This window comes from Peromyscus leucopus, chromosome 15, assembly GCF_004664715.2.
Source record: "Peromyscus leucopus breed LL Stock chromosome 15, UCI_PerLeu_2.1, whole genome shotgun sequence".
NCBI lineage: Eukaryota > Metazoa > Chordata > Mammalia > Rodentia > Cricetidae > Peromyscus > Peromyscus leucopus.
This window is the reverse complement of record NC_051076.1, coordinates 7017050-7041032: the sequence shown is the minus strand read 5'-3', so window position 1 is coordinate 7041032 and position 23983 is coordinate 7017050. Positions and strand designations below refer to the sequence as shown.

Genomic DNA, 23983 nt, shown 5'->3' with positions numbered 1-23983 from the left:
CAAGCCACTGTACTGCAAGGAAGGTTTTTCCAGGGTCATGGAGGCTGTCCAGGTTGCTATCACAGCAGCAAGAATTCTGTGCTCATTTTTAACTGGTGGTTGGTTGAAACCATGTTACAGTCTCCCAGCCCGTCACAGAACTGCTGCTGTTGTAGATTATGAGACTCACCTCCTCCCCCTCCCCTGCCTGTTTTAATTAAAACTAGCTTTAATGACAAACCTGTCCTAGAACACAGAGGGACATGAAGCTTGGGATTTCATAAAAGATTCTTTAAGTGGTTACATTTCAATAAATGGCCAGATTACAAATCCATGGACCACAAGCATCCTAATTTTAATTAGAATACATCCACAAGTAGTGATTTTCTATAAATATCTCCCAGTTATAAAAGAGCAGATGACATAAGGCAAAATACAAACATAGACTTTATTAAATGCTGCTCAATCCCCAGTGAAGATCTTTCATTATAAAACAGGTTTCCATACAACGGCAAGGCAAGAGGTTGGAATGGTACTGATAACAACATGTGAGAAATACCTGACCAGGTAAGAACATACAAGGCTTCTACATAGTCAATGCATTTCCTTTAAATAAAGCCAGGCAGTGACAGCTAGCAGTCCGCATCACACCGTGGGACTCAGAGCCTCCACCCTGCAGGCAGGCCTGGGGTCGGGCAGTCGAGGACTGGGAAGGCCCTGCCTCCAGCCTTGGAGAGGAATGAAGGAGAGGTGAGCCTAGGGTCCACCTGCTGATGCTCCTTTGTTACACTCTGGGGTGCTGCTGCTGAAGGGGGTTTGGGAGCAGTCAGAATTTTGGTTTACTTTCCCCAGCTTTCATACTCTGTGCTTCAGAAGCCTGAACTGCAAGGTGTTGCAGAACCCAAGAATGGCAGTGTCTTCAACGATGTGGGCTCTTATCCCACCCTCTCCCTAGGAGAGGGCAAGGACGGCACCTCAGTTCATCTTACGGAGCTCTCTCCTCGGATGTGACGAGGGCTGCAGCACTGTGAAAGCACAGAAGACGCCCCGCTGTGTGCAGCACAGTCAGAAGTTCAAGTGGCGATTCTCCTCCCCACTCCCACAACCTCGCTCCTAACACGATGACAGTGACAGTCGATGATTAGGCAAAGGTTACAATAGACTGTGGCCATGATACATCACAGGGCTATGTTTAGTCCAGATTTCTTTCGCTTACACTTGCCAGGAAAAACCGGCCTCCTAATTATATTATACTGATGAGGTTTGCTTTGAAGTTTTTATAGATTCCAAAAAAGTGTACAAAACTGCCCACCCAGCAGAGGTGGGAGCTGATCTTTATTTGGCACTTGTACTGCCGAGAATACTGTGCATGTTATAAGCACTGTTCTGTTTTTCTAGAGCCTTCTTTAGCTTCAACTCTTCTAATTTTTTCCATAATTCTTCACGTTCCAATTCTTTCTTTTTCTCTCTGAGGAGAAACCAACAGTTTTAATCAGAAGCTCAAGGAAGTCACTCATTGGCAGCTTACTGTGTGGAATACCTCATTTTTGTCGCCCTCCCAAGTGGTTGTAGGCAGCTGATGTGACCACACATGGATTAGCTTACCACAGTCACTAGAGTGGCTCCAGGTCAGCGATGCAGAAGCCCCAGCTTTCCTCCTACCCACAGAATGCCAATCTACCCACCCATCAGTTCATGTTCAGTTTGGGTACAGGCCGTAAACATGAGCTTTTATTTCTACAGCTCATTTTAAAGAATCTGGCGACAGCCATGTGACCGATTTACAGTTCCCTACTCACCTCTTTCTGCCTGTTGCTTTCTGGGCTCAGACTGTGTTCCTAATTTCCACCTGAACTTTGTGGGTTTTGTTTGACAGAGGGTCTCAAGTATATAGTCCTATCCTTAGAGTCAGAGATCTGACTGCCTCTACTTCCCCAGTCCTGGCCCACTAGGCCCTGGTGAACTATTAAGAGAAGAATGCAGTCAGTCAATTATTGGAGGGCTGGATCTTCTCTATGAAAACAGAACAGCTGGTGGCAGGCAGCCTTGATGGACGGAGTAGTCACTGCCCACCTTATGAGGAAATGGTCACTAAGGCATGTTCCCAAGGTGGATATGGATTCATTCATCCCCTAAAATACAGCACAACGATCCTAAGCCAGGGCCGTGACAGTATGCTGACCTCAATACCACCTGCTGGTAGTCCACAGCACTGCAACTGTCAGGGAAGGCAGTGTGGACAAACGGTTTGTGTAAAATACAGTGTACATGGTACTAGCTTAAGGTTCAGCATGAGACCAACAGAAGAGCACAATCTAACCATTAGAGGAAGAGAGTCATGTCACCCTTAACAAATTTATAAAAACACCAGGATTACTTTTCTGGGCAACGGCTTTAGTGCTCAGAGGCTTTCAAATTATAATCACTAAAGTATTTACCATAGATCCAACAAACTAAGAGATAGACCTTTCTGAACTGAGTAACACTGAATTATAAAGTATATCAAGTACCTCTGTCTCTCGGCTTTGTAGGAACTAGTAAGATCATCGAAAAGCTTGCCGTTCATCTCCATTAGGGTTTTCAGCACATTGTACACAAGTGCTACAATGGTCCTGAAGGAAAGAAGCCAGTTCAGGGTTAGTGGCCAGCAGCCGGGAAACACCGCACTTTCATCTCTGAATTGGGCTGGTGTCCGCAACTCTGGTTACACGAGCCAGAGGTGCATGTATGATCTGATTCCAAAGCTTACACCCTTCCTCTATGTTATGCTGAGGTTTAACATAGCTAAGCATATTCTGGTTCTCTTCATGTGTGTCTCATCTGAAACCCTGGGTAGCAGGATGAAAATGTCACAGATGTTAGAATGTATAGTCTTAAGCTCCCAGCTTGGGAGGCCAGGTGCAGCTCAGCCACATGATGTTTCCGAAAGTGTACTGGAGCACGCTTTGGTGAGACCATGTGCTAAGGAACGTTCACATACAACTTTAATATCTAAAACTGTGATGTTAGGTAGCCTGCAGTAGAGGTTTCAAATGGCTTAAAAAAAAAAAAAAGAGTAATACATGATTTGAAGTCCAGCCAGGGCTATTTATATATTTAAAAAAAACAAAAATAAAAAACTTACTGATTCCAGTGTTCTTTGGAAATTTTATACAAACTGGCAAACATAATTGGCAGAATTTTATCAATATTCTCTTCAATCAAACTAAGAATATATTCATTATTCCAGAAGTACAGTGCTCTTTCTGCAACCTACAAAAGATAATGAGAAACATCAAAATTCACAGGGGAAAAGGATGGAACAAATCAGAATGTCACCCAGGAAGGAAGCTGATACCTGAAAATGAGAACTGGAGACACACTTGGATATTTGCTTAAAAAGGGGCTCTTCAATCTTTTTGAATTGTGTTGGTTCAATGACATCTAAGATTTCTTCAATTTCTCCTAAAAACATCACCTAGGTTAAAAAACAAGTGTTAAAAATTTTACAACAAATGACACTAATTTAGAAGCTGTGGAGACAGGCACACCTGCACACAAGGAAGTGGGCACAGCAGAGCTGTGCTAACCACCTCCCTGCTCCCCACACACTGGAGCAGGTCAAGACTGCAAATTGACTGCAATGCACAGTATTTTTTATTAAAACCTACCTCTTTCTGACTGCATGTTTTTGGCCAAAATTTCAGCAGTCCTCTGATCACCTACAAAAAACAACGGAATTTAGAATGAACTGAAGAGTCGGGTGTGGTGATGCATGTCTGTACTCCTAGTACTTGGGGGCACACGGCCTGGAATACACCAGAGCCTGTCTGACCCCCATTAGCTAATGTCAGGATAGTTACTCATTCTGAAATAAAGCATTCAGCACTCAGTACATGAAAATTCCTACTCAGCTTTGCACTCGGGCTAGTTCAACAAATACATACTGAGGGCCTGGGACATGATACCATGGGACAGAGGTGAGCAGATGGAGGCTCTGGTTTTTGTGGAACCTACTTACATTCTAATGGAAGAACATTAACATAAGTGACCAATTATAACACGAGAAAATGAAATACAACCTGACTGGGTGAAGGAGGTTATTTTACAAGAAGTTTTTTTTTTTTTTTTTTTTAAGACTGTATACCAGAGTCAAGAATGACCTTGGATGTCTGATCTCTGTGTCTGCCTTCCTCTATGAGGCTTATGGGGGCTCTGTGCATGCTAAACCAGCACACAATAAACTGAGCTCAAGCCTCAGCTCTTCACAGGCAAAGAACAGATAATTTCCCATTATCTAAACTTTATAAAGTACACACTTTAAAAGCCAGAGTTCCCAAGTTATTTCTAGATTGACAAAATCAAGGTACAATAAAATATTGGAGACCATATATGTCAACAAACAGTTAAAGAAATTGTGCTCATCCAGTAGTGCACTAATAGAAAAACTAGAATTGCCAAAATGGTTCAACTCAATAGGTTAAAAAGAAAAACAAACAGAATACGTGACCTTCAAAACTCTCCTTAACCTTTACTCACACCACATTAAGTTAGTAATCATTGTGTGCCAGGTGGGAGCCATCAAGAGTTGACAGTTCACACCTCATTAGAGAGCTTTAGCTTCGTGTGTACCACAGCGCTCTGAATTCCGATTTATCTTTGAAATTGGTTTTCAGCTGTGATACTGTAACTACTTTTCAAGTGAAAGATGAATACCATGCATATAAATTTTTAAGCACCCCTAGGGTTAGCCTAATACAGTTGAATTTAATCCTTCAGTATTTGTATTTAAAGTGCTTAGAAAGCCTTCTATCATTCTATCACTCATTTTACTAATGTTGCAATCGTGTGTATGGTCAGTTGGGTGAGCTCAAAATCCCAGCATTTAGGAGGCTGAGGCAAGAGGAGCACAGCGAGCTAGAGGCCAGTCTAGGATATACGTAGCATGTTCCAGATCAGCCAGTGCTGAAGGTTACACTTCCTTATGCTTCTGGTGCCTTCCATCCTCACCCTAACTCAGTCACTTTTCTTGATAATTATCTTCACTCTCTCCCGAATTTTCATCTTATGGGCAGATAAACTCTAAGACTGTAATCCAAACTGCTGAAGGCGAGGAAACCGTCTTTTTGTGTCTTTCTTCTGAACATAAATTCAAGGGGATGGCGCTGGTGTTGGGTGTGTTTGCACTGAGAAACAGACTCCAGGGAGTATGCTCCTGCCCCGCCCCCCAGAAGCTGCTCCCGCCCTGTGACAGCGGCTGCACAGGCAGGCACTCATCAGACAAGCCCAGGAGGGAACCCGACACTTACAGGCTCTGTCAGTGTTGTGTCTTTCTCCAGGAACTGCACCACACAGTACGCCAGCTAAAGGGCAAAGACAAGTGGAGGAGACGTCAGTCAAGTAACATTCAGGGATACGAGATATTTTCACATTTACACAAAATGTCACTTCACATTTCAGTTGCAGTATGGGATGAATATATTCATAATTGTGTAACTTTTAATTCTTAAAGTAAGTTCTAAGTTCAGCAGATTGTTAGCTCTAGACTTGGTTAACTTTAAAATACCCATTTAGACTTCCAGTGACTATCTGTGAATATGAAATAAGCAGATTATTAGCCTCTAAGGCAGTGGTTCTCAACATGTGGGTCGTGACCCCTTTGGGGGTTACATATCAGGTATTACATTATGATTCATAATAGTAGCAAAATTAGTTATAAGGTAGCAACAAAAATAATGGTAAGGTTAGGGGTCACCACAACATGAGGAACTCTATTAAAGAGTCACAGTGTCAGGAAGGCTGAGAACCGCTGCTCTTAAGTTTAACAGTGACCAGGACCTTTCTAATAGGTCATTAGGGTTTGATGTGTAAGATTCACTCAGGGTCATGTAGCTAAGTAGTTTAGCTTAGGTCCTGGACATGAATATAATAAGTAATTTCTATGTCTAACTTACAACTAACTGTACTAGTAGTATGTAAACAAACTCATATAAAAATGTGCCAAGCACCCTGCACCCAATCCACATCACAGACAATTTTGTGAGTTATACAAGCATAGAAACAAACACAAGAAACCAGTCTAAACCAAAAACCAAAAAACAACAACAAAAAAAATGTGCCAAAGCAAATTCCTTAACAGACATAAAACTAGCATCTTAGTATCTCTCAAACCTTTGCCTTTATATTAAATATTCATTTCATTTGCAATTTTTCTGAAACTTACCTGAGCATGAAACAAAGCCAATCCTTTTGCAGTATGCATAGGAATAAGAACCTTCATTAGAAATTGCTTATGTTCTGCTTTCAGTGGCAATGCAAAGCCATTGATGATGCTGGAGGGAAGAAAAGGCAGGGGAAGAGTTAAGTAGTCACTTTGATTCCAGAGTTCACTATCTGTGCGCACAAGAAAGAGCATCTGCTTCAGGGCTGGAGCTGTAAGGCAGACTGATGCGGGCTCTGCCCCTGCGGGCAGTGTGTGATCTGCCCTGGAGCTGTGCGGGCAGTGTGTGATCTGTCCTCCACACTGTCACTTCAACTCTGCGTTGCTGCATTAACTTTTCCTCCCAAAGCAACAGGAGTCTGTCTCAGTGCTGTTAGAATTTCCAACAGGTTCTGGGTTAAGTGGGGAGTTGCTCCCACATTTTTGAAGAATCTGGAATTAATGTAATTCTATCATGACTTCTGTGTGGTGAACAAAAAGGAAATGTGTATATAAAACCAAAGACTAAAGAACAGCTAGATTAGGAACGGCCTATCAACATTTGGGTAAGAACTCCTGTAGTGAATGTCTGATAAAGTGACAACTCCTATCTATTGCCAGTTAGAGCCTAAAACATTTGTGGCATATACACCACAGCTCCAAAGGGAGAAGGCTGTGTAGACCTTATACACAACAGTATTTTATACACCAAGGCTCTAAAACCATCTTAGGCTCTGTTGTGGGGGCTGAACCCAGGGCCTCTAGCATTGTGTTCTAAACTCTAAAAATACAGGGACTCATTTTTTTCAACTCCAGCTGTTTGGTACATAAACCATTCATTCAGTACTTAATTCTTAAAATACAACAACCCATACCTACCTTCCTAATATTTCAAGGAGTTCAGCCACACCATTGAAATGTTCTGTTTCATATATAAACCTGAATTTGAAATAAAGATAGATGTAATAAAATGTAAACATCAGAAAACAGGCTAGAAAGAAGGTGAGGAAACCATGCCAGGGCTGCAGTGACAGGTTTTCTCTGAACTGTTTAGCCTAAGGCATTTTGTTCACCTCTCCCTCTCTTTGGAGACAGGGTCTCATGCATCCCAACTGTCTTGAAGCTTGCTCTGTAGCCAATCTTGACCTTTTGAGCTACTTGCTCAAGTCACATAAAATTTGCCACTTGAGAATAACAGTCTCATTTCATCTGGATTATTCTATTTTACTTAATATATAAGGAAGAGGGAGAGATTGCTCAAAGCGGCCTTTTCAAAGAAGGAAACCACTACTCACAGATCCAAGGAAAAGGGGTCCGCTGTTTCAGCTGCTCAGAACTTTTCTAGAGTGTAAATGACATAGGCTATCTATCCACTGCCTTTAAAGCAGATGACAGCGGGAAGTGGGGTGACACAGGGCTGCAGTAGATGAGGGACGGAGCACTGACCTAAGGCTCTCGGGGGGCTGTCACCACTCACGTCCAGTTCCAGCCTAATTCCTTGTTCTCAATTAACTGAGACAAGGAAAATAAACCTGAAATACAGGTATTAATGTGAAGCAAATGTTTCACAAGTATTTAAATCACAGTCCCATATGGATTTTAATTAGCTTTGTTAGAAAAAAATCAAAAGAAAGCACTTTTACAGGTATTGGCTTCAAAATGAATGATTGCTTCAGAAAACTAAAAAGCTCCACGAAAGTTTTTCAGCAAATTCTCCTTTCATCTATCAAACACTGTCCTCACTCCCATTGCCGACCTAGAGGAGGAGGTTCCACGCGTCTCAAACGTGAAGCTGCCACAAGTGAGACCACGAAATGGGTAGGAATGACAGAGATCCTATCAGCTAAGTCAGGTTTCAGATATTACAATTAGCCTAAAGGAGCTGGGTTAAAGGAAAGGCGGGAGGGGAAGAGTGCTCTAAATGCTGAATTTACCTGAGGAAAATGTTGTTAATTTGCTTTCTGATGAACGCTCTCAGCCCAAGAAACTTCCCGTAAATCCGATGCAGAACAGTCTTCAGGAAGTCACGTTCTCGAGGATCTTCACTATCAAAAAGCTCCAGGAGCTTTAAAAAAAATCTGACAAATTACTTTAAAAAAATAATCGAGCTAAAACCACTTTTTTCTAATTTTGATTGTAACACTGCTTATGAAATCTTTAACCTTTTCCCTAAATATTCTGCCTTATCAGATTTTATCTTTGCTAAGTAAATGAAATTGAGGAAAGCATGAATATTTTTACTAAATTCATCTCTATACATCCTTTGTGTCATTTTAAAGAATATAAATACTTGATAAAAATAAGGCTTTTTTAACCTTGCCAGTGACTTTAAAATTCTCTCCTAACATAATTTTTAAGTGTTATAATTTGAGAGACATTTAGTGTTTTTTGATAGTAAATTAAAAACTTGGTTTTTGAGACAGCGACTCATTATGTGGCCAGAATGGCCTTGAACTTGCAATCTTTCTGCCTCTACCTTCCAAGAACAGGTAATTGGAGGCCAGCCTGACCTATACAGTGAGTTCCAAAGCCACATGATGAGACTGTCTCAAACAGCAAGCCCATATGCAAATATAGAGTCTACCAAACTGCATGGGACCTTATGTTCTACACTGCTGTGCTGGGTAGTTGCAGAAAAGGTGACAATCTCTGGGCCGCACCAGATGCTCTGACTCCATTTTGTCTTCAATTATGTGTAGATTTCAAACCCAAGCAGAATTTCTGAGGTAGTGCTAAGTCACACTCACGTGCCCTAAACAAATGACTTGCACTCATTTTTGGCTAGGTTATGGTAATGCATGAGGCTACAGCCAAAAATACCTATGGAACATAAGCACTGATCCAAATCATTACAGTTAAAAATGGCTAACTTCTCATTGTAACCTTAAATTCATGTTTCTGATGTTGGTTTACTTGAAAGATGATTTTGTTCAAAGTAGATTTATCTCTAAGGGGAAAATACTAAGCTTGAAAGTACTTGTTAGCTAAACATATTTTGAAATATTATGACTAAATAAACCTAATTAGAAATATGATATTCTTATCAAGAAACCTGCTTTTTCTAGCTCTGTTGCCCTCAAACTACTTTTTAAGAGTAATTCAATCAAGGTCAGAGAGTCCAGTTCAGCGGTTCTCAACATGTAGGTCGTGACCCCTTGAGGTCTCTCTCATATCAGATATACTGCATACTAGATATTTACATTATGAGCCATTACAGTAGCAACATTACAGTTATGAAGCAGCAATGAAATAATTTCATGGCTGGGAGTCAGCACAACATGAGGAACTGTATTAAACGGTCATTAGGGAGGTTGAGAACCACTGCTCTAGTTCAAATCCAGACTCTGCCACTCACTAGCAGTGTGGCACTGGATGTGGGCTCTTTCTTTACAAGCTTAACATTTGTGACGTATTCAAATGATGGGTTCCATGTCACACACACACAAAATGAATACATCTTAGTCTTCTTTGGAGATTCCCTGATTTGAACATAAATTTAAATTTTGCAGGCTTACCCCCACCCCCAAGTCCTGACAAAATCTCTCAAAAGCTGAGAATCCCCATAAGGCAGTAAATTTAAATTTTGCAGGGTTACCCCCACCCCCAAGTCTGACAAAATCTCTCAAAAGCTGAGAATCCCCATAAGGCAGTTTACAGAGCACCCTCTAGTCCCCCGGAGGCAATTGTAGGCAGTTCCCAGACTGTTGCAATCAGATTATTGCCTTAGCTTCCCAGACAGTTTATGAGTTTGGGGTAGAAGTAGAAAATGGTTCCTGCCGTACCAGGTTTCCCCTCACACCCCCAGAAAAGCTCAGCATTCTGTGTATCTAGAGCACCAAGCTGAAGTAGAAAGGTTCCCCTCAACCTGCTGACATTTGAAATAATAGGTCCTGAGTGCATTCCACATGAGAATCACACAAGAAAATAAATGTGCTTCCTCTACAACAGCCCCAAAGACCCCATTTTAATTCGACTGATTTTACTCATGGCTGAAGTGTACACTGTACTGCTAATGAACATCTAATCTCGTGTAGTTTATGAAAAGCTCTCGAAGGACTAGGCAGGCAGTGTTGTTTACCATCATTGAGCCAGGAACAGTTCTAACTATGTGAAGTCTTTAACATCTGGGCCACCCGACAGTAGTCTGAAAGGTCCTCCTAATAGAGCTTAATTGTGCCCTCAGCATCGAATTCCTAACAAGTTTATTACATACTGATAATGGCTTTAAAAGAAAAAATGGAGCCCAGTGGTGGTGGCGGGGGCGGCGCACGCCTTTAATCTCAGCACTCGGGAGTCAGAAGCAGGAGGATCTCTGTGAGTTAGAGCCCAGGTTATTCTACAGAGTGAGTTCCAGGACAGCCAGGGCTACACAGAGAAATCCTGTCTCGAAAAACCAAAAAAAGAAAATGGATAGAGAAACATTTGGTTCACTTTACCATTCTGTTTAGGGCCAACTTCAAATGATTAAAGAGACTGTTAAATTATCTAAAAAACTCTGGACAATAAAAGCAAATGGACACATTCTTAGAAATTAACTGCATGTAAGTTCTATAAACACAGGTAATACCAGTTTCTAAAAACCAGGAAGTCATTCCATATGCTCAGAGCTCCCTCCTCTCCTTGACGGTCCCACTTCACTTTACCTGTGGCACTAGGAGAGGAAAGGCAGGCAACTGATGCTGGATGTCCAGAAAGACACTCAGTGATTAAATGGTCACCTCAAACTTTTGAGGAACTGCAGGAAGGGCAGCTTGACTGATTTCACTTGGGTGCTCACCCTTGACACAGAACCCTTAACTTCTGAAAGCTACTAAAAAAAGGTGTGGCCTGTGTGGGTCAGAAGACCATGGGATCCCCTGCCCGATCGATCCCCTGGAGCTGGAGTTAACAGGCTTTTGTGAGGGGCCTGACGCTGGTGCCAAGACTCGAACACAGAGCCTCTGGAAAAGCAGGAAGGCTTCACTGGAGTCATCTGGCCAACCCCTCAAAGTTGCTTTTGTTTGTCAAGGCAATTACTAAGTACTTTTAAGTTATTTACATTTTGAATGACTAGTCTTAAAAAGCAAGGCTAAGATTTGAGATCTAAGAGTCCCTTACCTGTTGTACAAACTTCTGATCAATGTATCTCTTTGCAATGCTGGGCTGGAAATCAGGACTCTCCAAGAATCTCAAGAAGAATTCATACACCAACTATGCAAGAAAGTACAACAAAAGCAAAATGATGCTTATAAAATAATATTCTGAATTATGTTTCATGTGAAAACACACCTCTTACCAGCTTTGAGTTGGCAACTGTTTCCAAAAAACAAAGTTTTAAAAAACCTTTGTGTTTATAGTTTGGCTTTTGTCCTGATTGGCTTTTTATCAACTTGACCCAAGCTACAATTATCAGGGAAAAGGAAGTCAATTGATAAAAAATGCCTCCATTGTAGACTGCGGTAGGGAAGTCTGTGGGTTGTGTTCTTGATTAATTAATTGATGTAGGGGGCCCAGCCCCCCTATGGGCAGGTGGTCCTGGAATTTGTAAGAAAGCAAACCAGTCAGCAGTGTTTCTCTGGCTTCTGCCTCAGTTCCCATCTCCAGTCCTGAAGTCTGTCCTTGGTAGACTGCCATGAAAGTGTAGGCCAAATAACCCTCTCCTCCCAGACTGCTCTCGGTCATCACAGTGGCAGTCTCCTTATCCAGTCTGTGAGGTCTGTGGCTCTGCATCACTCTCAGGGCCCCTAAGGTATCAGGTCATATTCCTTCCCCCAGTGCACTACTAACCTACCCAACTTCACCCCTAGGGTCCCCTAAACCTCAGAATGAGAGTGGGCAGTGTGTCCATACCAGCTTTAAAAATCATATCTCCTATAAAACTAGAGCAGGGGATCTGGTAAGATGGTTTAGCAGATAACTGTGCTTGCCACCAACTGCTGACCTGAGTACAATTCCCAGTACCCATGGTAGAAAGTGAAAAAAAAAAAAGTAGACTCCCACAGGTTGTTCTGACCTACACACACACACACACACACACACACACACACACACACACACACACACACACGTAAAAGCAGAGCAGGGAAAGTGAAATTGAAAGCAGTTCACCTGAAAGTAACAAACCAAACTGTACAAGCAGGTGCCTGAGAAAGGAAGTCTGTACAGAGTAAATAAAACAGACGTGTGGGCGAATCTGATGTCCAGAAGCACTGTGCCACAGCGAAGTGCACCTTAGGACTGCAAGTCAGAAGCATGGCTAGAGTTGTTTTGTTTGTTTTTTTAATCATAGCTGGGCAGTAGTGGCACACGCCTTTAATCCCAGCACTCGGGAGTCAGAAGCAGGAGGATCTCTGTGAGTTAGAGCCCAGGTTATTCTACAGAGTGAGTTCCAGGACAGCCAGGGCTACACAGAGAAATCCTGTCTCGAAAAACAAAACAAACAAAAAAAAATTATAACAGCTACAAAAGGCGAGAGACTGGCCTTAAGATATATCTTTAATTATAAACACAATTAAACAATGTCAGTTTAGCAACCTAGAAATACAAGAGAATTAGATCTCCAAGAAAAAAGCCACTTAAGATACATTTCGGGTCTAAGGGGATGGCTCAGTGGGTAAATCTCTTGCCCACAAGTATGAGGACTAGAATTTGGATCTATATGAAAAGCTGAACAGGGTCTGGACGGCTCAGCACTTAAGAGCACTTGCTACTCTTCAAAGGACCAAAGTTCAGTTCCCAGAACCTACATTAAACAGCTTATAACTGCCTATTAACTCCAGCTTCAGGGGATCTGATGCCCTTTTCTGGCCTCTGTAGGCACCTGCACTCGTGTACATCTCTCTCTCTCACACACACACACACACACACACACATACACACACACACACACACACCTTTAAGAAAAAAAGATAAACAGGTGTGGTAGCACACACCTGTAATCCCAGCATTTGGGAGGCAGAAGCAGGCCTGGTCTACATAGTGAATTCCAGGTCAACCAGGGCTCCAAGAAAAAGAAAAAAAAAAAAAGTTTAAATGCACCTTTACCATCTAGGTACAGGGAACAATGTTTATTTGATTGAGAGAGAGTTACCTCATTTTTAATTTTAATTGTACACTAAGAACATAATAAAAAGCCAGTCAGTGGTGTTGCACGCCTTTAATCTCAGGACTAGGGAGGCAGAGACAGATGGGTCTCTATGAGTTTGAGGCCAGCCTGGTCTACAGAGAAAGTTCCAGGACAGCCAGGGCTACACAGAGAAACCCTGTCTCATAAAACCAAAAAAGAACGTAATCATAAGAAGGAATTTTGCTCTGGAGCACACACGTGCTCTGGAAGTTCAACCGCGGAGCTCTGACAGCACAACCTAGCTGGAGCCATTTCCACGCTGGGCACTGGGTGGACTACAGAGTGTGAGCAAGAACAAGCACTGTGCAGCTCAAAAAGCTCGTCCACCTAGCCAGGGAAGTGACGTGAACAAAAAAGCAAGAGGAGTACGCACAAGTGACACGGCACAGACTGACAGACCTGACAGACAGCTGTTGGTGGCGGATAAAGTCAGCAAGAAAGCTGTGGAGAGGGACATGCAACTTGAGCTTTGCATTCTCTGACCTGGAGAACACAGGAAGAGGGCTTTTATTGAAGCGCCAGTGCGTGTGCTGAGAGGGAGAGGATGCAGAGGAGGGTTGGTGGCGTGGAGTCAGCCTCGGCTCGTATGCCGAGCCCACACCACCCACTTTCTTAAGCACTCCATCACATAACCTTTCAGAGGAACAGCATATCCCTTGGGAGATGGACATGACATCAAGCCCCAGGTCCCTAAACCAATACATTGTTGACACCGTGCTGTTAATAAATTGTATGTGGTTTCTTCCTTCATTAATCGTACTATTATTTTATGTGTGGGGGTTTTGCCTGCATGTCTGTATGCACCATGTGCATGCAGTGCCCCAGAGGACAGGAGAGGGCATCACATCTCCCTGAACTGGAGTTGTCAGTTGTGAGGTTGGTGCTGGGACTCAAACCTGGGTCCTCTGTAAGAGCAGCCAGTGTCAACTTTTAACTACTAAGCCATCTTTCCAGACCCCCTGCTTTCTTAAATTATTTTCATCTATAGGTATACAACTTTTGTTAACAGGAAAGTGATATAAATGAAATTTAAATGACTTTCTCCATTAAAGAATTCCCGAGGATGAGCATCTGTAAATTATACCATGTAGTTCACATTACACGTTTAGAACACTGCCTGGGCACAGTGAGCAGTAACAGAAGCTCAGTTCTCTATGACTCCTCCTTACCTTTGAATATTGGAGAAAGCAAGACAGAGATTCTGCAAAACACTGAGCTGTTTAATTATGGCCAACCTATGCTTTCCCTCTGCTCCTTCATCCATAGAACAAAAGCGCAGACATTAACAAACATGCCAAACTGACGGAGACAAGCCCATGAGGCTCAACACTACACAAAGCACTACAGCAACTGAGTAAAGCGGGGGTGAGAGAGGTGGTCCTCCCCAGGGAAGGGCACACCAACTGGTTGTCCAGCGCAAATGGTCAGCCCTGAAAACATACATTCAAGTAGTATATGTACTCGATAACATTTGGTGAAAAAAGTCATCAATTTGAAGGCGAGTGGGGAGGGGTAGTATATGGGAGGTGTGGAGGGAGGAAAGGGAAGGGAGAAATGTATTTAAAATACAATCTCAAAACTAAACAACAACCAAAACCATGCTGGGCATGGCAGGCAGCACACACTTGTATCCCAGCTACTGAGGAAGCTGAGGCAAGAGATCACCTGAGCCCAAGAGTTCAAAACCAGCCTGGGCAACACAACAAGCCTCCCCTGCTACACACAGTGATCAGCAAAGATCATTACCAGTACCTACTGACAACTGTAGTGATATTGTGTTCCCCAAAATATTGTGCACCCTAATAAAATTATCTGGGGTCAGAGAACAGAACAGCCACTAGATACAGAGGCTAGAAAATGGTGGCACTCACACCTTTAATCCTAGCCTTCTGGAGGCATGGATCTCTGTGAGTTTAAGGCCACATTGGAAACAGCCAGGCATGGTGACACATGCCTTTAATCCCAAGAAGTGAGCCTTTAATCCCAGGGAGTGATGGCAGAAAGCAGAAAGGTATATAAAGCGTGAAGACCAGGAACTAGAAGCATGTGGCTGGTTAAGCTTTCAGGCTTTTGAGCAGCATTTCAGCTGAGATTCATAATGGATGAGGACTCAGAGGCATCCAGTCTGAGGAAACAGGATCAACTGAGGAATTGGCAAGGTGAGGTAGCTGTGGCTTGTTCTGCTTCTCTGATCTTCCAGCATTCACCCCAATAACTGGCCTCAAGTTTGATTTTATTAATAAGACTCTTTAAGATTCACATTACAGACAACTAAAACTGTCACAAATGAATCTCTGAAGCTTGTATTAAAGCACAACAGGAGCCTTCCATCAAGCACCTTTGTTCCGCATGGTAACTTTTATGCTCTCACTTATCAGAACAGATGCACCAGGCATGGTGACTCACGCCTTTAATCCCAGCACTCTGAGTTCGAGGCCAACCTGGCCTACAGATCAAGTTCCAGGGCAGTCAGAGCTACACAGAGAAACCATGTCTCAAAAAAAAAAAAAAAAAAAAGGAAAAACAAAAACAAACAAACCAAAAACTCAAGATGCTTAAATATGTAACTACAACATGCTGGAAACATATAGTCACTTCAGAAAGCCCCAAAACATTCAATCACCAAATTTAAATGCTATACCACATTTTAGTAACTCAAGAGTTTAAAATTTTAGACATACAGACCATAATGAACAAAAATCGCTTGTATGCTTGTACAATCTAAGTATGTCTTGTGTAAGAATCTTTTAAAGTGTGTGCGTGTGTGTGTGTGTGTGTGTGTGTGCGCGCGCGCGCGCTCTCTCAGAGGAAAACTTATGGAAGCTGGTTCTCTTTTCCCCACAAAGGTTATGGGACGGAACCAGGCTTGACGGCGTGAGCTTTTATCTGCTGAGCAACTCACTAGTCACAGAAATAGGATCTTACAGCAATTACTGTCTTCTAAAATGTTAAGAACCATTTTTTCTCAGGGAATTTAAATGGAGCCTCAAATTATACCAGTGAAAAATGGAAAACACACTGTTTACTTGGCTGAATTTCTTGTGTTAATTTCTATGAGTAAAAAATATCCTGATGGAAAAATCTGTCTTTGCTTTTAAAATTTCAAAAACTAAGTCTTTTCCAAAGACTATCCAACTACACATAATAAAAAAGCATAACCCTGGCTAATGAGAATTTCATGCTTTAAAAACCTCCCATTACTAAAAATAGTACCACTAATTTTATACCAAGTATGGCAGAAAATTTCAGATGAACTTGTGCTCAATTCTATTAAAAAAATAATCTAGGGGCCAGCATGGGGTGCATACCTTTAATCTCAGAACTTGAGAGGCAGAAGCAGTCAGATCTCTGAGTTCCAGGCCAGCTGGAATTACATCATAGAGAGAAACCTACCTCAAAACACAAAACAAAACGACAGCAGACCCAGCACCGCCAACTAAATGCTGTGTTAAGAGACACACTTTACAGTAAAGAAACAAAGAGGTGAAAACGAGGAGGGTGGAGAGCATAAGTCATCAACAGTAGCTAAAAGTTGGACTGGTTGAACTAATGTCGGACAACCTAACTTCAAAACAAAGACAAAGGACATTTCATAATGATAAGGTCCATCCACAAGGAAGAAACAGTTATAAACATAAACTTATATGCACCTATCAACCAGGTCCCAAAACTCAGAAATGCTAAGACAATTCAACATCTGGAGACCCAATACCTTTCTTTCAATGAACAGAACAGACTTGACATTATAAACCAGCTAGGCCCAGCAGCACACTGGCCCTTGACAAGCACAAGTACATAGAGTTCTCCAGGACATACTGTATACTGCCATCAACTCTGTAAGAACTAAAATCATATAATGCATATTCTCTAAACAATGCAATAAAATCATGTGGGAAATAAAATAATTTTAGATGAATTTAAAAATAAAAACAAACACCATATCTTATGGGAAATAAATGCTCAAACAAAACTTATATATGAATGTTATTAATAGGTCTAGTTGTAACAGCCTGTGGTAATTTGAATGTAATTGACCCCCCATAATCTCAGGGAGTGGCACTATTAAGAGGTGTGGCTTTGATGGAGTAGGTATGGCCTTGCTGGAGGAAGTGTGTCACTGTGGGAACAGGCTCTGAGGTCTCTTTTGCTCAATTTTCCCTCAGTGTGACAATGAGTCCACTTTCTGCTGCCTGCAAGATATGGAACTCTCAGCTACCTCTCCAGCACCATGTATGCCTGCATGCCGCCATATCCCACCATGATGATAATGGACTGAACCACTGAAACTGCCACCTCAATTAAATGTTTTCCTTCATAAGAGTTGACATGGTCAGCCAGGCGGTGGTGGCACACGCCTTTAATCCCAGCACTTGGGAGGCAGAGGCAGGAGGATCTCTGTGAGTTCAAGGCCAGCCTGGGATAGAGTGAATTCCAGGAAAGGTGCAAAGCTACACAGAGAAACCCTGTCTTGAAAAACCAAAAAAAGAAAAAAAGAAAAAGAAAAAGAAAAAGAAAAACAGAACAAGAGTTGCCATGGTCATGGTGTCTCTATACAGCAATAGAAATTCTAACTAAGACACAGCCAAAAGGGTAAAAAGACCTTCAACATCAAATAACTGACAAATGGATTAAAAAAAAAAAAGTATACATCCTTAAAATAAAATAATATTCAGCCATAAGAAGCAGTGACTTATGGCACAATATGGATGAACCTTGAAAATACTATGCTAAGTAAAAGAACCTAGACATGAAAAGCCACACATTATGATTCTGTGTATATGAAATATCCAATTAGGTAAGTATATCTACAGAGAGAAAACAGAATTTTTTTATGTCTGTTATGAGCAATGAAGATGGGAAAAGAGAGCTGACTACTAATGATAACATTGTGTGCATGTGTGTTGAGGAAAGTTCTGGAACCCAGCACTCGCACAATACTTTGAATGAACTTAAAACGTCACTAAGGCCGGGCGGTAGTGGCGCACGCCTTTAATCCCAGCACTTGGGAGGCAGAGGCAGGCAGATCTCTGTGAGTTCGAGGCCAGCCTGGTCTCCAAAGTGAGTTCCAGGAAAGGCGCAAAGCTACACAGAGAAACCCTGTCTCGAAAAACCAAAAAAAAAAAAAAAAAAAAAAAAAAGACTAGGGAAAAAAAAAAAAAAAAAAAAAACCAAAAAAAAAAAGAAAAAACAAAAAACGTCACTAAGTAACATTTTATTTTATCTTAACATAGATGTATTTTATCACAATAAAAAAACATTACTTTTAGCTAGGCATGGTGGCATGCCTTTAATCCTAGCCCTCAGCAGGTGGATCCCTGTGAGTTCCAGGCCAGCCTTGTCTACATAGTGAGTTCCCCTATAGTCAGGGCTACACAGAGAGGCTGTCACAAAATATTACTTTTAGAAAACCAAATAATGCCCGTTCGCCCCTTACCACCTCGAGCAGGCAGCGATCTTGTGAGTTCGAGAGCTGGTACAAGTATCCAGAAAGGCAAATACACAAAAACCCTTCAAAATCAAAAAAAAAAAAAAAAAAAACCAAATAATGTTAAGAAAATGTATTCAGAATAAATTATTTTTTTTTAATTAACCTTTTTGTGTGTGTGGGTAGAAGGGTTCATGTTACACCTTGTGTCTCAAGGTTAGAGGACAACTTGCAGGAATCCGTTCTCTCATTCCACCAGGTGGGTTCCCGACTGAATCCAGTCATCATGCTTCACAGCATGTGCCCTCACCCACTACAACATCTCGGTGACCCCAAAATTTTTTTGGAGACAGGTTCTTACTATGTGGCTCAAACTGGTCTTGAACGCATGATTGTCCTGCCTCAGCCTCCCAAGGTCTGCGACATGTACAGTTTAAAAGTCAAATATTTTAAATAAACCCACAGAATCAGCAGAATATTGAAATGTAAACATTATTAATACAAACTTATAGTCCATACCTGTATGTGAGGCCAAGAGGCCTCAAGTGTGGGCTCATCCTCCTCTGGATCAAAATCTGGATTATCACTTGGAGGAAGTGTACGGAAGATGTTAGCACTGATCTGAAATGAAATTAAGTTTGTATTCATGTTCTTTGCTGTATAACTGAGCTCAACAGTGGAAAATTAAAACATTCTAACACCATTTTTTACAGAAAAAATGTACAACTATAAATTTAGTTCATATCTACAAATATCTTCAGGATATAAAAGAGGAAGGTGTTTCTCTCTTCTCTGTGGATTACTGACTCCCTTGGACCCCAGTAACTAATGATTACATATTACCTCCAAACACTTCCACTACCAAATGCTCTTTCCAAAGTTTGCTCAAAATGAAAGAGGCCCAGGGAAGAGAAGAGAGGGAAAGTAAAGTCACCAACTTCATCCATTTACTTCGATCACTCTACAGCTCCTCCCATATTCCATCCCAGCATGTTCTGTACCTATAGCAAGAACACCCTCCTTGTTATTACAGCTATAAAACTTCAATGATGGTTTAACTCTGTATTTTAATACAAGTTCACTTTCCAACTCTTCTTATAAAGCGGCATCCAGGACAGTCAAATCCCTGTCAGCACCATTACCATAACCCCAAGCAAGAGCCAGGAGGTAACTATCTAGAGCTTCACAAAGTTACAACTCAAAATGATTTTCTGTTTATTTATTTATTGGAGACAGGGTTTCTCTGTGTAGCCCTGGCTGTCCCGAAAAATGCTCTGTAGACCAGGCTGGCCTCAAACTCAGAGCTCCACTGGCCTCTGCCTCCTGAGTGCTGGGATTAAAGGTGTGTGCCACCAAGCCCAGATCTCAAAACAAAATTTAAAGGTAAAACCAGTGATAGTCTGATGGGCATCAACTTTACAAATAGCAGGAAGTCTCACGATTGTAACCAGTAAAACTAAAAGTTACCCTTGCAGCCACCAATAAAATAACCCACAACAAATACTCAGAAGCATGTTAAAGGACTAGGTTGATCAGATGGCCCAATTTTACCTAGAAACTAGCACTATAATGTAAACAACAAAAACAATGAAATGTATATATCTTTTCACTTGAGTAAAGAGATTAAATTCCAGGATAAGATTATATTAAAATTATAGAATAGTCTGACTCAAATATTTGAGTATTTTCAGTATCTATCCACTTCATAAAATAGGGTATCTTCCACTGGAATTTCAAAATTCCTCAATAAAAACCACTGGACATCAGTTAACAGAAGGAAATAGATTTACTCTTGAAATTTTAATAATAAAATAAAAATAAACATAGGAAGTTCAGCCAGGCATGGTAGTGTATGCCTTTAATCCCAGGACTCAGAGGTGGAGGCAGGCAGATCTCTAAGTTCAAGGCCAGCCTGGTCTACAGAGTGAGTTCTAGGACAATAAGGACTGTTATACAAAGAAACCCTGTCTCGAAAAACCAACCAAACAAACAAACAAATAAATAAAAATAGAAAGTTCATCAATATTTAATACTTACATCCCCTGTTGTAGAATATTATTTTTAGGTGTGTTACCTTTGTTTATGTTGCATTTGTTTAACTCTGTGAAGCTGTGTTACTTTATCTAAAACACCTGATGGTCTAATAAAGAGCTGAACGGCCATAGTGAAGCAGGAGAAAGGATTCGTGAAGTGGCAGGCAGAGAGGATAAATAGAAGGAGGAAAAGAGGGACTGAGGAGTAAGAGAGGAAGGAGCAGGAACAAGGAGAAGAGGACACCAGGGGCCAGCCACTCAGCTACACAGCCAGCCACAGAGTAAATGTGAAAGTAAGATTTACAGAAGCAGGAGAAAAGTAAAAGTCCAGAGGCAAAAGGTAGACTGGATGAGAGTTAAGAAAAGCTGGCTAGCAACAAGCCAAGCTAAGGCCGGGCATTTATAAGTAAGAATAAGCCTCCTGCTTGATTTATTTGGAGCCTAGTGGTCCCCCTCCCAACCCCTCTCCCACCCCCCTCTCCCTGAAAAAGAGCAAAACCAAACAACAACAATTCCCCTTTACTATCTGTGGGAGTTTAGGAAGCTAGTTTTATTCTGGTTAATATTCTCTCTATAGCCAATCTTAAACAAACAAAAAAAAAAACACTAAAGCATTAATTTCTGTTCTTAAAAATACAACACATGTTCCTAAGTTCCTTTGACAGGCTCCTTGCCCATCTTCCCTGCAATTACTTATCTATCTGGAGACTCTAGAATGCCATCTCCCCACATTACTATCTATATGGAGACTCTAGAATGCTAACCATTCTCACCTCAAACATTACTACTATAGACTCCTAACTCTCATGAATTCATTTTTTTCACATCAAACTAAATATCTACCCACACTTCACTAGTGGTAGAGTACTCTAAGAATGCCTCAGCATTTCCTCCACATTATATCTATTATCATTTTTAATTATAATGGTGAGACTCCATAGAATGATGCTCCAATTCTCTCCACATACATGACTACTCCTAAATCATGAGAAAATAGACTCTAGAATGTACCATGCATCCGCCACTTCATTACTATACATGCTAATGGTACGACTCTAGAATGCCCATACTCTCCACATATATCTATATGGTAAGAGACTCTAGAATTGCTCCATTATCTGCCACATTGACGATGTGTGCACCTCAGTGCAGCTCCAGAAGCCAAAGGCATCCTCCTGTAGCTGGAGCTAATACAGCAGTTGTGAGCTGCAGATTTAGGTGCTGGGAACCGAACTCTAGTAGTTCTATACAAGAACTGTACACTTGAACCTACAGCTTTCTCCTAAGTTCAAGATCTGAACTATCTAATATGGTAGCCAAGAGCCACTATAACATACTAATTTCTCCAGCTCCTATAATAATCAGTGGCCACATCAATGAAATGGATAATCTTTCAAATGGGCTTTTTTTCTTTTTTGGAGACAGAATCTCACTATGTAGCCTGACTGTCCTGGAACTCACTCTGTAGAACAGGCTGACCTTGAACTCAGAGACTCAACTGCTGCTTCTGCCTCTCGTGTGCTGAGATGAATGGCTTGCTGCACCACACCTAGTCCAGTGCAAAGTTTCTAAGATTATCCTTTTGGGTATGTCAGTTACTACACATACACCTCAGATCCTTGAGCTTACATAATCTGAGGAATAGAAATCTAGAGGCTTACCATTTTTACTATATCAGAATACGCTGATTCAACAATTACACCACGATTAGTTGAAACATACTCACCAGTTCATTCAGTGTTGCTCTTTTAATTTCTTTGCTCTTCAAGTCTGAAACAGAGTCCATGAAATCAAACAGTATACAGCACTGCTGCAGTTCTGGCAGAAAACTCTTGTCATAAGATTATAAACAAAAAAAAAGCTCAATACAACCTCAACATTACTTTTGATTTTTTAATATAATTAGAAATCGATCGTAAATCCTCTAAGATAGAATCATGCACTATATCTATCATAGGATAACTCGTATTGACAAATCACTAATTACTGATTTATCATTGTGATCACCATCATTATGCCATCACATCCATCCCAGATTGAAACTCTAAATTATTCTATATTATTCATCATGAAACTCTTAAGTAAAGATTCCTTCAATACTATCTATCATGAAAACTTAGAATGCCTCTGTATTGTTATCAAAGTGTAGCTGACTACACCAAGTCACCTTTCAACACAGCCCATCGTGCCTCCCCATCCTGGTGGAACCATAGCCCCTGGTGCTCCTGAGAAGCACATGCTGACTCCCCAAGTCCAGAATGCCTATCTCTCCACATTACTATCTATCATGGAGACTCTAGAATGCCCATCTCCCCACATTACTATCATGGAGACTCTAGAATGCCCATCTCCCCACATTACTATCATGGAGACTCTAGAATGCCCATCTCCCCACATTACTATCATGGAGACTCTAGAATGCCCATCTCCCCACATTACTATGGTGGAGACTCTAGAATGCCCATCTCCCCACATTACTATGGTGGAGACTCTAGAATGCCCATCTCCCCACATTACTATCTATCATGGAGACTCCAGAATGCCCATCTCCCCACATTACTATCTATCATGGAGACTCCAGAATGCCCATCTCCCCACATTACTATCTATCATGGAGACTCCAGAATGCCCATCCTCCCCACATTACTATCTATCATGGAGACTCTAGAATGCCCATCTCCCCACATTACTATCTATCATGGAGACTCTAGAATGCCCATCTCCCCACATTACTATCTATCATGGAGACTCCAGAATGCCCATCTCCCCACATTACTATCTATCATGGAGACTCCAAAATGCCCATCTCCCCACATTACTATCTATTGTGGAGACTCTACCCACTAGTTCCACCTTGGCCTAAGTCCTTAATCATGGGTGTTCCTAAGAGAACTGAAACTAAACTGGCTGGTTAATCCACCTTAAGTATTTTAGGCTTGTATCTCTGCTGCAGTAGTTTTTCTATCACATGGCAATTATATCTTGTTTTTAATGATCCTAATCTATGAAGTCCCCCAAAGCAGGAACCAAGTGTTATCTTATTATGCCTACTGTTTTCTCTCTCCCCTCTAATGCCCAGCATAGAGCCTGGTGCATAAAAGGCACTTAATAAATATTTATTTGCCTTTTACTTGTTACAAAAACAAGGAACATTACATTGATCCTACAAATACTTTACATCTTTTTGTTCTTAGCACAAAAAAACACAACATATCTGGGCGGTGGTGGTGCACACCTTTAATCCCAGCACTTGGGAGGCAGAG

At 41.4% G+C, this 23983-nt stretch overlaps 1 protein-coding gene across 1 annotated transcript; it reads right to left on the bottom strand.

The window, feature by feature from the left end:
* Positions 1–315: 315 nt before the first annotated feature.
* On the bottom strand, positions 316–22550 carry Ppp2r5a (protein phosphatase 2 regulatory subunit B'alpha). The gene is given in 13 exon segments (XM_028861903.2): positions 316–1447; positions 2490–2591; positions 3104–3231; positions 3317–3436; positions 3630–3680; positions 5268–5321; positions 6182–6290; positions 7037–7096; positions 8092–8222; positions 11255–11347; positions 19207–19308; positions 22382–22443; positions 22446–22550. Coding segments are annotated over 13 exon segments (1206 nt in total). The 5' UTR covers positions 22507–22550; the 3' UTR covers positions 316–1314.
* Positions 22551–23983: the final 1433 nt, after the last annotated feature.